Source organism: Sapajus apella, unplaced genomic scaffold, assembly GCF_009761245.1.
Source record: "Sapajus apella isolate SASKATOON/1434 unplaced genomic scaffold, GSC_monkey_1.0 scaffold40, whole genome shotgun sequence".
NCBI lineage: Eukaryota > Metazoa > Chordata > Mammalia > Primates > Cebidae > Sapajus > Sapajus apella.
In genome coordinates, this window is record NW_022436980.1 from 11,604,224 (window position 1) to 11,619,201 (window position 14,978).

Here is a 14,978-nt window from a genome sequence, read left to right on the forward strand (position 1 = left end):
GTAGGCTCTGGAAGCATCTATTTGTCCTGCTAATTATCAATATTTTGTTGAGAACCTATAATACTCAAAATCTTGTACGAGGTACTACAGGTAAAACAAATGATTCGGAGTTTACAGTCTATTGAGAGAGACACACGTGCCAACATATAACTATTAGACAGTGTGATACATACAATGATAAAGGTAGGTAAAGTGTTATAGGGAACTTTTGGTATAAATATGGCTATATAGACTTAGCATTTCCCCATTCTTTTTCTGAAAGTCTTCTAAGAGCAACACAGAAAATGGAAGACAAAAATGTAAACTGAAATTTTAGTCAAACTAGGAAACTGTCTTAGTCTATTTTGTGATACTATATCAGAATACCAAAAATTGGGTAATTTATAAAGAAAAGAAATTTATTTCTCACAGTTCTAAGGGCTGGGGAGTTCAATATCAAGGTGCCAGCATCTTGTCAGGGCCTTCCTGCTGTGTAATCCCATGGCAGAATGCAAGAGAACTAATGAGGGCAAGAGAAAGAGATTGAACCTCGAGCCTCAAACCCTGTAATAATTAGCATTAATTCATTCATGAGGATGGAATCATCATAACCTAAACTCCTCCCTTTAGGCTCAACCTTCCAACGCATTATTTTTTTTGTAGAGTTCAGAAGAAGAGAAGCTTTCCTTGTGAAAAATAACTTGCCTAGAATTTTGCCCTCCACTTACCCTTTCTGTAGAAAACTCTGGTAAAGAGCTGGACCTGGAAAAACTAACTTTTGTAATGATATGTTTTAAAAAAACAAAGTAGTATAGCATCTAAACAGATACACTAAAAAAAAAAAAAAAAAAAGATTCCAGTACAATTTCAATAAGAAACCATATAATAATATAACATATAAATAAATGCCATAAGAAAAATGCTGAAGAATTCTAGCAAAATAAAATGACAAAAAAGAAGCAACTATAGCCATTCCTGATAAAATTTTCGGGAAAGCAGGAATAGAAGAAAATTCTCTCAATTGATAAAGGGCATCTACAAAGCACTTGCAGCTAAAATCATGCTCATTAGTGAAAGAATCAATGTTCTCCCACTAAGGTCAGAAATGAGGCAAGGGAGTTTCCCTCCACCCCTCCAGTTCCACGTTGTACAGGAGGTTCTAGATGGTGTGAAAAGAGAGAAAAAGAAATAAAAGACACTCAGATTGCAGAAGAAGAGGTAAAAGTTTTTTTTTTTTTTCTTTTAAGATTTGGTAGTTTATGTAGAAAATCAGACAATATTTACAGACAGTTACTAGAACTACTAAAATGAACTTTAGCAAGGTTGCAGGATACAAAATCAATATATGAAAATCAACTATTTATATATATTAGCAGCAAACAATTGGAAATTGAAATTGAAAAATATCATTTCCAGTAGCATTAAAATATACGAAATACTTAGAGATAAATTTAACAAAAGATGTATAAGACCTGTACACTGAAAGTTATAAAACACTACTGAAAACATTAAATAAAACACATAAATAGAGACAGAGTCTATGTTATGAGCTCAAAGAGTCAACATTGCCAAGATGTCTATTCTCCCAAGTTGGCCTCAATTAAAATTCAAACAAGTATTTTGATAGAAATTAAAAACTGATTCTAAAATTTATATGGAGTGCAAAGAATTTAGAATAATTAAAATAACTTTAAAAAAGAACAGTGGGAGGACTCATACTACTTAATTTTAATACTGGTAATAAAACTCTATTGGTGTAAAAAGAGACAAAGATAGCAGTGAAATAGAATAGAAAGTTTAGAAATAGACCCACACATACATGCCAGCCAATTTTTAACTAAGGGATCGCAACATTTCAGTGAGAGAAGAAGAATCTTTTCAACAAATGGAACCAAAACATTTGGATAGCCATGTATTCCCCCCAAATAATAATTGATTATTTTGAATCAATTGATTCTTACTTTATGTCATATATAACATTAATTTGAAATGGATCATAGGGCTAAATGTAAAGATAATCCTCTAGAAGAAAATATAGGAAGAAATTTTAGAGACCTGGTGTTTGGCATATTTCTAAAATGTGACACAAAAAGCATGAACTATCAAATGAAAAAGGTAAAACTTGTACCTTATCAAAATTAATGACTTTTGCTCTTCAAAATACATTGTTAAGAAATTGAAAACTCAAGCCACACACTGGGAGAAAATATTTGCAAAACAATATGACAGTGGATTTGTATTTGGAGTATGGAGAAAACTTTTAAAACTCGGCCAGGTGCGGTGGCTCATGCCTGTAATCCTGATACTTTGGGAGGCTAAGGTGGGCGGATCCCCTGAGATCGGGAATTTGAGACTAGCCTGACTAACATGGAGAAACCACATCTCTACTAAAAATATGACATTAGCCGGGGGTGGTGGCAGATGCCTGTAATGCCAGCTACTCGGGAGGCTGAGGCAGGAGAATCGCTTGAACCTGGGAGGCAGAGGTTATGGTGAGCCAAGATCGCACCATTGCATTCCAGCCTCGGCAACAAGAATGAAACTTTATCTCAAAAAACAAAAACAAAAACAAAAAAACCCCAGTAATAAGACAATCCAATTAAAAAATAGACACATTTGAGCAGGTACTTCACCAAACGAGACATGCAGATAGCCAATAAACATGGAAAGTGTCAATTTCATTAATCATTAAGGAAACTGCAAATTAAAACCACAATGAGATACCACTGTACACTTACTACAATGGATAAAGTTAAAATGATTGATTACACTATGTTGACTTAGGATATAGAGCAACGATTGAAAATGTAAAATGGTAAAATGACTTCGGAAAACAGTTTGGCAGGGTTTTTTGTTTGTTGGTTTTGGTCTTTGTTTTTTGAGACAGGGTCTCTCTGTTGCCCAGGCTGGAATGCAATGGCGCAGTCATAGCTCACAGCGGCTTCAAACTCCTGGCCTCAAGGGATCTTCCTGCCTTGGCCTCTCAAAGGATTGGGATTAAAGGAGTAAGCCTAGTTTGGCAGTTTAAAAGTTAAAAATATACCTATCATGTGACCCAGATATTCTAGGTACTAGTCAAGAGAAATGTAAGCATATGTCCTCTTCAAAACTTGTACTTGTGTGCTTATAGTAAGTAGCTTTGTTGTAATTGCCAAAACCTAGAAGCCATCCAAATGACCATCAAGAGGTGAAAGGACAAATTATGGCATGTCCATTCAGTGGAAAACTAAGTAATAGGAAGTAATGCACTCTTGATTCACACAGCAATATGTATAAGTTTTTTTTTTTTTTGAGATGGAGTTTTGCTCTTGTTGCCCAGGCTGGACTGCAATGGCATGATCTCAGCTCACCGCAATCTCCGCCTTCTGGATTCAAGCGATTGTCTTGCCTCAGCCTCCTGAGTAGCTGGGATTACAAGCATGCCCAGCTAATTTTGTATATTTAGTAGAGATGGGGTTTCACCATGTTGGTCAGGCTGGTCTTGAACTCCCGACCTCAGGTTATCTTCCCACCTCAGCCTCCCAAAGTGCTGGGATTATAGGCGTGAGCCATTGCACTGGTCTAGGGATGAGTTTTTAAATAATTCTTCTAAGTGAGAGAAGCCAAAGACAAAAAGATCGCATACTATGTGATTTCACTTAATATAAAACTCCAGAAGATGCAGCTAATTGACAGCAAGAGAAAGCAGATCAGTGATTGCTCAGGGATGGGACAGGGTTGGGAGAGGTGGTGGGGAGACAAGGAAACTTTTGGAGATAATCAGTATGTTAATTATCTTGATTATTACACATATACAAAAATCTATTAAATTACATACTGGAATTTTGTGCTGCTGTTTGTCAACTGTATCTCACCAAAGCTGTAAATTAGAAAAAAGAAAAAGAAAAAGCCGGGCGCGGTGGCTCAAGCCTGTAATCCCAGCACTTTGGGAGGCCGAGGCGGGTGGATCACAAGGTCAAGAGATTGAGACCATCCTGGTCAACATGGTGAAAACCCGTCTCTACTAAAAATACAAAAAATTAGCTGGGCATGGTGGTGTGTGCCTGTAATCCCAGCTACTCAGGAGGCTGAGGCAGGAGAATTGCTTGAACCCAGGAGGCGGAGGTTGCAGTGAGCCAAGATCGCGCCATTGCACTCCAGCCTGGGTAACAAGAGCGAAACTCCGTCTCAAAAAAAAAAAAAAAAAAGAAAAATGCACATCAGAAGGCAATTAAACATACGCATTTATACATACATTTTAAAAAACTCAATGAAAAAAGTCATTTTTATGAAAGAAGACTCTAATCCATAAATACAAACATTTATGAAGAGATGCTGAGATGCTGTAGGATACAATGAAATAAAACATAATTTACAGAACTTAATAAAAAAGAAACAATAAATGAAATCATACAGTCGGAAAGAACACAAGACAAATGATCATTTTGGTAAGCATAGTGGGGATATAGAATAAAGGTCACAAACTATTACTCAGGCGCCAAATCCTGTCCACTACCTGTTCGTTTATGGTCCAGAAGCTGAAATTACGTTTTTAGATAATAAAGAGAGAAAGAGAGAGAGGAAAGAGAGAGACGAATACACAACAGAGACTGTATGTGACCTGCCAAACTATTTGTTATCTAGCCTTTTACAGAAAAAGCTTGCTGACCCCTGGCATAGAGGATAAAAGTAAAAAGCAAATAAAAAGAAGAGAGATTACAAAAGAATTGCTTGCAATTAATTACACAGAAAATGCTAATGAGAGAAGTAGGAAAGGGAGACACAATATTTGCACAATTTGAATACTCAGAGAAAACAGAATAATGATTTTTAAAGATAGAAATCAGGCACACTTTTCAGGAAAACAATAAAACGTAAAGCTACATGATTGAAATGGTATACTACACAATAGGCAAAAACTGCCCCTGGAATAGTCAATAGTAAGACATATTATAATAAAATTACTTGACTGTAAAAAGAAAATATAGATTCCTTTGACCAACAGGTGTAAACATCAAGTCACCTATAGGGACAAAACAGTTCACTTTGGCTTCAAACTTCTCTACAAAAAAATCAGCTTCAGGTGATGAAATAAAAACTATAAGATCCTCAAGGAAAGGAAGTGTAAACTAAAACTTTTATATTCACCAGACGACTCTTCACAGAAAAAGCCTACAGGTAAATAGTTTTAAAAATAGGAAACAACTCAAGAAATGTTCATGGTCTCTTTTTGAGGAAACTACTAGGAATCAAATTTCAAACAGCAAGAGATGTCTAAAAATTTTACAGCAAAGGACTGGATGTAAGCATTGACTGTATTTAATTAAAGCAAAAAGCCTAAAACTTATGTGACATTAGACACCAAACTGAATGTAAATACCCTGGCAATGTGAAAATAATTCAGCTAACATAAAGGAAGGTCAAAGGTGATAGAAGGAAAAAGGTAGTTTAATGTTTGCCCCAACTGTTAAAGGAGACCAAAAGATGTCATTTATTTGATCTCAGCATACCTCTGAGTACTAAGGTAAACACTGAGAAGGATCATACTATTGATAAATATCAGACAGGGGAAGAAAAGGGGGAAGGGAAAATAAAATTTTGCCACTGTTCAGAGTAGGAAATATATAGATCCTGTCTAAAGACAGAGAAAACTACAAATATTATATAAAGTTATCATTATAATGGAGGTCACCAGAAAAAAGAAAATACAATGTATCATTAAAAACTTTAATTATAAAAGTAAAGGATAAAATAAAATGACTGAACCAATATCAAACATGTATATGATATCAAAGTAGTTACAATTGATATGTGAAAAAAAGAGACAATCATACTAGTAATATGAAACTTTAACTTAATCTCAGCCCAGGGATACCTAAACAATCAATAATAATAATAGCAACATACATATAATTATATGCATGTGTGTGTGTGTATGTGTGTGTGTGTAAACTCTGCACTCTCAAAATAGAGAATGTATTTCTTTCAAGTAGCCTGGGAATAATCACAAGGATGACTATATGGTAGGCCACCAAAAAGCCTGGTGGAGACAATTTAGCAGTATCTATCCAAATTATAAAGGCATGTACCTTTTGACCCAGAAATTTCCCTTTTGGGGAAATTGATTATGTAGGCATATTCACCCAAATGTGAAATTACCTATTTACAAGGTTGGTCACTGCAAAATTGTTTGTATAGTAAAAGATTGAGAAGATCCAAATGTCTGTCAACAAACGTGATTAAATACATTTTTGTACAACAATACATTGGAATATAATCTGCTGTAGAAGAGAATAAAGAAGCTCTTTATGTATTAAAAGAGAAAGACCTCTAAGATATATCCTTAAATGAAAAAGCACAAATGCAGACCATGTCTATAATACACTACCATCTTTCCCATGACAAAAAGTGGGAAAAGTTTATAAATAACCCCCCCACACACACACACGCTTGTATATGATATATAAACAAATCTCCAGAAAGACAAAGAAGACAGTAGTAGCAGTGGTCACATGTTAGTGGATTATGAATTAGACAAGTGGAGAATGAAGTAGTAAAGAGGTTTCATTTTAATATACTTCTAAAAATGTATTTTCGGCCAGATGCGGTGACTCATGCCTATAATCCCAGCACTTTGGGAGGCCAAGGTAGGCAGATCACAAAGTCAGGAGATAGAGATTATCCTAGCTAACATGGTGAAACCCTGTTTCTATTAAAAATACAAAAAATTAGCTGGGCGTGGTTGCCGGCACCTGTAATCCCAGCTACTCAGGAGGTTGAGGCATGAGAATTGCTTGAACCTGTGAGGTCGAAGTTGCAGTGAGCCGAGATTGCACCACTGCACTCCAGCCTGGGCGACAGAGTGAGACTCCGCCTCAAAAAAGGTGTTGTCACATGTGGCTATATTACCCCTATAAACATGTAAAGAGAAACAATGCCATGAGGGCATAGAAGAAAGCAATTAATTCTCCTCTGGGGAAACGGAGGAGACCTTCAGGATAGATAATATTTAAACTGAGACTTGAAGGATGAGTGGAATTCGACAAATGGACAAGATTGGAAAAGTCATTTCAGGTCAAAGTATGGAAACATGAAAACAAGCCTGAGGAATAGTAAGTGTGATTGGACATTGAGTGCATTAGGGACACAGTCAGGGCCAGTTTACCCTTGAGAGTCCATTGAAGGTGAGGCCCAGAGCTCTGAACTAGACAGTGCTGCTGCCTAAGGTCAGGATTCCTTCCAGACCCTGGACCCTGCAGGTGGGGAACAGAGGGACTTGGTAGAAGAAAGACAAGGGCTGTGGAGGCTGAAATGAGACCCAGTTTAACAGAGCGGTGCCTTGTTCATAAGACGTTTGATCCATAATGCTTCAACAAACCGTTGGATTTTTCTTGCACTGTCTAGTCACTACTAATCAGAACATTATTGCAGTATATCTAAACTTAAATGCCCTCCTGAACAATTATTCATGAGGGTTTGCTATCTTGCCCCTTCTGTAAGAAATAAAGAATGCTGAATTATTACCCTATGCCAATTGAGGGTTATTTTTACTTACATTTGCCTTAATGGTTTGTTTTCCCATAAAGCCTCAATTTATACCAGTGGACAAAATCTCTGAGTTGACTTCCACCTGCGTAACTTCAGCAACTAAGGTGAGTAATTAATGTAGGATTAAGTAATTTGTATCATGTTTTAACCCTGTGAAGGATAAGCCTTATCAAGGGCCAAAATGTCATCACGGTTTATGAGGTTCACACAGTGAAGTGCTAATAGATTTTAACTGCCATTTTATTCTTGTTAGAGTGATACATGTTAATTAGCGATAAATTAGAAAATAAAATATAAACAAGATTAAATCACCTATTATCTTACTGCCTGCATACAGTAGCCTTTTAAAATAATGTATTTCTTTCCAGTACTTTCTAGGGATATATGCATATGTATTTTTTTGTCTACTGATGTGTATTTGCCTAGAAATATATTGTATATATAGCTCCTATATCATTTCTTGTATTTGCTAAATGTCATATTACATTATATTCCTCAAATGTCTGTTTTTATTTAGAATTTAAAATTTAGAGAGGAAGATTTTTGAACCTTTAGTTAGAGCTTCTCAGTTATATCAGTCCCACACAAAAATATGGAACTCTGTAATTTTAATTATTCACATTTCTTTACAGGCAGTTGATGGGATTTACAAACTCAGCCAACCTTTAAATAAATAGATTTCTGATAGACATACATAATGTATTTCTTATCTTTGGCATTTCTTTACTATTCATTTTAAATATTGGAACAGTCGTTTCCATACTGTCTTTTTAGTGTGTGTGTGTGTGTGCGTGTTTTAATTTTCACCTTTTGCTACTGTATCAAGGAATCAGAGACCAATGAACCCAGTAATGAGTTGGACCTGGTATGGTCTTATAATCCAACTCCCTCTTTTTATAGTAATTTATCTAAGATCACCACATACTTGAATTGCAGAACCAGGCTTAGGATCTACTCATTTTATAATAAATTATCACCAGAGTCTGAGAGCAAGATGAAGAAAGGGATTCTTCTGGAGTGGAGAGCAGTAAAAATCACCTACAAGTAACTTGCCATGGGAAATAGATTGTAACATGTCATTGTAAGTCCTCTGTAATAACATTGTCTCATGCCTTGAGATTCGACTTAGCCATGAACAAACTAGTATACTCAACTATATCACAACTTTAAAAATGATGGTGGTTTATGTGAAGGAAGATGAGAGCTAAAGAGTTTCATTGAGCCCTCAGCACTGTAGCGGAGAGGGTTGCCTGACTAGTGTTCTCCAAGGCTGTGAAGAATAATGATATGCTTAGGAAAACTAGAGTGTCACTCAGTGCTCTGCCCTCAACTCCTCTCCTAATAGTTATTTTTGATTTTTTATTTTGTTTTGTTTTTAGATGGAGTGCAGTGGCATGATCTTGGCTCACTGCAACCTCTGCCTCCTGGGTTCCAGCGATTTTCTTGCCTCAGCCTCCTGAGTAGCTGGGACTATAGGCATGTGCCACCACGCCTAGCTAATTTATGTATTTTTAGTAAGAGATGAGGTTTCACCGTGTTGGCCAGGATGATCTCCATCTCTCGACCTCATGATCCGCCCGCCTTGGCCTCCCAAAGTGCTGGGATTACAAGCTTGAGCCACTGTGCCTGCCCTATTTTTGGTTTCTTACAAAAGAGAGTAGGCTCTTATACAAGCAGGCACATGTATTCTAGATCTCTTAGCAAATATATCTTTCATTGCCTGCAGTAGCAGCTAGCAAGGGGCAGGAAGCAGGTTGTGGATGTGGGTAGAGATGAAGGCCAGCCTTGTTTGCAGTGGGAGCCAAAGGCAAGTGAACATCTATTGCGAGGAAGTCAGAATGCACAGTGTGTTCTCACGGCGGGGACTTTTTTTATCCCTGAAGTCAAATTTCTTGACTCAGCACAACTCTGCAGCTATTTATGAATCAAATTCTGAATGAGCCATTGTGGCATTATACATTTGCTAAAGTTGTTTCTAAGCTTTTGATTTTTTAAACTTTTTATTAGTAATAAGAAATACCTAATATAATGAGGTTATGAGAGAAGTAATGAATTATAAATAAGGTGTCTATCCAAAATAAAAACATGTTTTTTGTTATTTAAGGAAAATAACAAAACCCAGAAAATCAGACTTTTGGGCGATGACTTGAAGCATGAATCTCTTTCATTCTTTCAGCTTTCAGTGAGCCATAGAGGCCAGAAAATAAACATTGAAGAGACAGACCCTGATGTAGAGCATATTTCAGAAACTAAAATTATGAAAAAGTCTATGGAGGAGAAAATGAACTCTCAACAGCAGAGACTTCCTGTAGCTCTGCCAGCAAATGTTAAACTAGCTGAGAGATCCCAGGTATTATTATTGTTTCCTGTTCAAAAAGACAGTTCACTCATTTTGGAAATGGCATTCGGTCAAGGTTTGCTTCATTTTCACATTTTAAGACACTAATTATAAAATATACATTGCAATGTGTAATTCCTGGACAAGGTCCCAATTTATAGTTTTCTTTCTGTATTCTCTGTTTTGAAAGAAAATTCAGATTGCTAATATCACCAGTGTCTGGAGAGCTCAATTGACTGAAGGGCCCCAGAAGAATGCCCATGTGGGAAAAGGATTTAAAATTCGTATTTAAGGGAGAAATATTCATATAGGATAAATACTTTTAAGTTTTGCATTCAATACTTTATAGGAAAACGCTTAGCTAAATCATATATATTGTGACCCTGCAATCAAGGTTCTGAAAAAATGGGATGTAATGTTAATGTATTACTAAGTGTTAAGAGTGATGCTAACAAATGCACCCCTCTAGAATTTTCCTTTATCCAAATCAGTTTCTTTCAAAAGAATCGTAACACATTTATTCTTACAAAGCTGCCAGTATTTAATTCTTTTTTGAGAATTTTCCCTCAAATTCAGTTTAGAACAATATTAATGCTTACAATTGAATGGGCGTTTACCTTGTGCTAGGTTCAGTGCTGAATGGTTATAGACATCATCTCAGTAACTTTCCTTTCGTATCTTTTTAAGCCAAAATTTACTGCCTAGTTTATCTACCTTGTTTATCACATTTGACTTCTAATACCCTTTTTCTATTGCCACAAATTAAATTCAACCTTAAAGAGTAGAGATTATCCACCATAGAAAATATTCAAATGAACTGCTATAGGCTCTGAAAGCCATAAACTTATTTAATTAGCAAGTATCTACTGAGTTCTGCCCAGTGTAAGACACTGCATTGGCTGGGCGTGGTGGCTCACGCCTGTAATCCCAGCACTTTGGGAGGCCAAGGTAGGTGGATCACCTGAGGTCAGGAGTTCGAGACCAGCCTGACCAACATGGCAAAACCCCGTCTCTATGAAAAAAAAAAAAAAAGTAGCTGGGCGTGGTGGTAGGCACCTGTAATCCCAACTACTTGGGAGGCTGAGGCAGGAGAATCATGTGAACCTGGGAAGAGGAGGTTGCAGTGAGCTGAGATTGTGCCATTGCACTCCATCCTGGGCAACAGAGCGAGACTCTGTCACAAAAACAAAAACAGATACTGCATTAGTCATAGTGGGAGGCAAGATATTTTAAGCATGGTTCTAAGGCATTATTTTGAACAGTAGTTACATTATAGAAATGTCTCACGCATTCCTTTATAATATCTTTGGCAAATGGTATACAGACTCTGAAATTCTTTAGTGAAAATCCTTACCTCCTTTTCTTAATGCTATTTTTGGCAGCTCATCCTCTTAAAGTATTTCAAATCCATTTCCCTATAATTTTGAAATTTTTGCCCCAAATCTTTTCTATATGAACCAAGCCGCATCTGTTTACAACCTACAGAATTTCAGTTTTTTTGTTGATTTGAATTATGTATTATACTTGAATGTTTTATGTATTCAGCAGATATTCGATCCTTGCCGTGTTGGAACTCCTGCATGTTATCACTTTATAATCACATCTCTTTTCACTCTGAATTCCAGAAAAACTCATTAGCTGTGCAATTTCAATATTTAGAATTTGTCAGTTTATTGTATAGATATGTTGCATGCTCCAAAAACATACAGTCTGTTGAGAAGTTGAGAGTGTATCCAAGTGTTAGAACAAAACATTTTAGACATTAAATACAGGGACTCACTCAGTATAACATGTGTGTGTATGTGTGAGTGTGTGTGTGCATACACATATAAAATGTAAAGCTATATGAAACAATATACACACACTTCATGTAGATATACATACATATACTGATATATACATACATGTGTCTGTATATATATAATTTTACTATGTGCCATTCTGTATGCCAGTCACAAGGGATTGTGGGCAAAACCACATATGGTTTCTGCCACCATCAAACTTACAGTCTAATGATAAAGACAGACACCCAATAATTACAGAGACAGATGTCAACTGCTACTATGGCAGTTTTTATGAGACAGTAGCATGAGTGTTTAGGATAAGGGATTTTGACTCTGGTAGGACAGAAACCTCTTCCCAGAAAAGATGGTAACTAGCCTTTTAGGATTAAAATGTAATTAAGTTAGTAAAAGGGGAGGAAAGACACTTCTAAACAATGGAAACAGCATTTGCTAAAGAGGGAACATGGTGAATATGAAGAATTTTTAATAGACAAGTAATCTATGGCAGGGAAAAGAGATGGAAAGGGACTGTGGTGTGGAGTAGGGCAGGTCCTATAAGCCACCCATAAGGGGTTTTACATTTATCCTATAAGCAATGGGAAGCCATTGAAGAGTTTTAAGTAGGAAAGTGACATGACCAGATTTTTCTTTAGTAAAGTTGGCTTTGGCTGAGTATAAAGAAAGATTGGTATAGAGAGCTGAGTTGTTGGGAAAGACAGTCTCAGGGGTATAGCATTTTGACCTCCACTTGGCTACATAAGAATGGACCTTGAGCCTGGGACATTTCCTTGGGACACACATGGCCTATGCTGGGTTTATCCCCTTGTGTGGAGATATCTTTTTCTGTTGCAAGTCCAATGTATGCTCTTTTATCTGCTTAAATGTGTGTGTCACATGAAACCTTGGTCAATCCCACTGCTGTATCCATCTTCCTTGGGGAGGGAGCATGACATCTTCCTCCTATAGCACGAGAGGGGTGCGTGTAGCCAATTGCCCAGCATTGGCTGATGGGGAGCCTGCTGGGCATGGGGGCCTGATACACGCTGCTGCAGCGGATCTTGCTTTGTCTCTTCTCTACGTGAGTAAAGCATTGTTCCATCTAGTGCTTGCCTGCATTGTGTTTTCTTTGGCAACTCCCATAACCAAGATACAATGAGCAGAAGTTTTGAGACTCATCCTCTGGAACTGAAATAATGCTTAACAAGAGTGGATGTGGGCAGAGCAGTTAGGAGACTTGTCCATGCTCTGATGGAGATCACAGTGGTGTGGGCTAGGATGATGGTGATGAGGAGGTAACCCTGCCCTTTTCTGGGGGGTTAGGCTTTATTAGGTATAGAGGATCGTGTAGAGGAAAACAGCAAGAATGACTACACAATTTTGAGCTCTTTCACCAGGTTGAATGGTAATTCCATTCATTGAAACAGGGGATTGTAGAAGGTGACTGGGCTTTTGGAGAAGAGCATGAGCATGAGTTTAGCTTACATTGTTTGAGACTGCCAAGAGGATGTGCCAAGTGAAAAGTCACATATTATATGAGTCTGGATTTTGGAGGTGAGGTTTAAGTAGGAGACAATATTTTGAGGTATTTGCATACCTTAGGATGAGTGAGGTTGAATGGGTAAGAAGAAAGGAAGGACTCGACAGAAACTTGAGGAATTTTAGCATTTTGTGGCTACCTACCAGAGTACAGATGTGCACAGATGATCGTGAAGGAATTGCGAGAGCACTAAGAGAAGAAACCAGGAATGTGTTATTTCTTTAAAACCAAAAGGGGGAAAAGGGTGATTTGAAGAGAGGCTGTCATGAAGCCTAAATTCAGTTGAGGGGTCAACTCAACTGGCCAGTGGCCGAAGAATTATCTGTTGACTTAAGGATTTAGAGGTAAGAGGAATGATCTCAGGGTTTTTTGTTGTTGTTGGAGTAGAAAGGGTAGAAACCAGATTATAGTTTGGTGTAAAAGTAATTGCTCTTTTTGCCATTAAAAGTAATGAATTGACTGGTAAGTGGAACATGAAGAAATGGAAACAGATTGCATATCAGCTCTTAGAAAGATAAGCTAATTTCCCAGGCGTGGTGGCAGGGGTCTGTAATCTCAGCTGCTCGGAAGACTGAGGCAGGAGAATTGTTTGAAACCACAAGGCGGAGGTTGCAGTGAGCCGAGATCACACCATTACACTCCAGCTTGGGCAACAAGAGTGAAACTCCATCTAAAAAAAAAAAATTAACCTAAGCAGCATGGAATTAGGATGGCAGATATACTCTCAGTAAATCTTACCACATGCTGATCATATGCAAAGATCAGAAATTGAATTTTTGCTATATATGCTACAAAAGTCTGTGGTAAGTAGAGGCAGAATGAAGTAAAGAGTGAAGGTAGTTTAATGTACACCATTGCTTGCCACTAATTGTTGTATATTTTTTTGTTAATTCCTTGTTATAGGCCACTTCTTGGAAAATGAAAAGGAAGCAGAGTCTGAACCTTGTAGAGGAATGTCAGGTATTGACTGAAGATGAGAACAGCAAGAGTGATCCAGATATAATCCTGGTGAGATAAACTACACACTAAATGGCACCTTGAGATTTTCATATTCACAGAGATTAGAGGGGCCTGTTAGTGCCTCAAAGTAATGGAAACGTTTAGTTGGATAACCTAGTTTTTAGATGTGGAAATAAGCCTCAGAAGAGTTTAAGTTACTTGCTCAAGGCCACATAAATTAGTAGGGATGCATCTGGAACTTACACACATCCACACCTAGTCTATGGCCCCTTTCTGTTTTAGTTCTCAGATTAAGAAAGCCTTAATATATATGTAAATATACAAAAATTTACAAAAGTTACATATATGACTGGAAGGTCATTGTGAAAACTCATTCCCAAATCCAAAGAATACGAAACTTTCTATAATTTGTAAATTGGACTCTCACCAGAAGGTGTAATTCTGAATTGACTTAAATTAGGTAGAGAAAAGTCTATTCAAGAATTATGGGAATGCTCCCCATTTTCTCCTTTAAATAATGTGTTCCTATTTCTAACTTGATAGTTGATATCAAAGAGTACGTATCTGGGCTCCTGTAGAGCCGAGTTGCTTTGCCTTCACTGAACCAAGCATAAAAAGCCCTTGGTGTTTAGGAAGAATTGATTCAAGGACTGACTGTTTGAGAAATGCTTCATCTGTGAAGCCATGATGTTCATTATGTTATATAGTGTTCTTTGTGTTACAATAAAAAACACACTAAAAATAATTTATACATTAGAATTTAATGTCAGGGAAAAAAAACCTATTCGATATTTTCTTTTATCTGAATATAAATGTTATTACTCAATATGGTTCCCTTTTTACCTTGATTGCC

The 14,978-nt window shown here is 37.0% G+C and overlaps 1 protein-coding gene across 1 annotated transcript in view; it reads left to right on the forward strand.

Moving 5' to 3' along the window:
• MORC1 (MORC family CW-type zinc finger 1) overlaps positions 1-14,978 on the forward strand; it is a 167,758-nt gene that overhangs the window by 108,656 nt on the left and 44,124 nt on the right. The window contains 3 exon segments of the mRNA XM_032298919.1: positions 7,545-7,610; positions 9,683-9,856; positions 14,069-14,173. Coding sequence (XP_032154810.1) covers positions 7,545-7,610; positions 9,683-9,856; positions 14,069-14,173 — 345 coding nt within the window.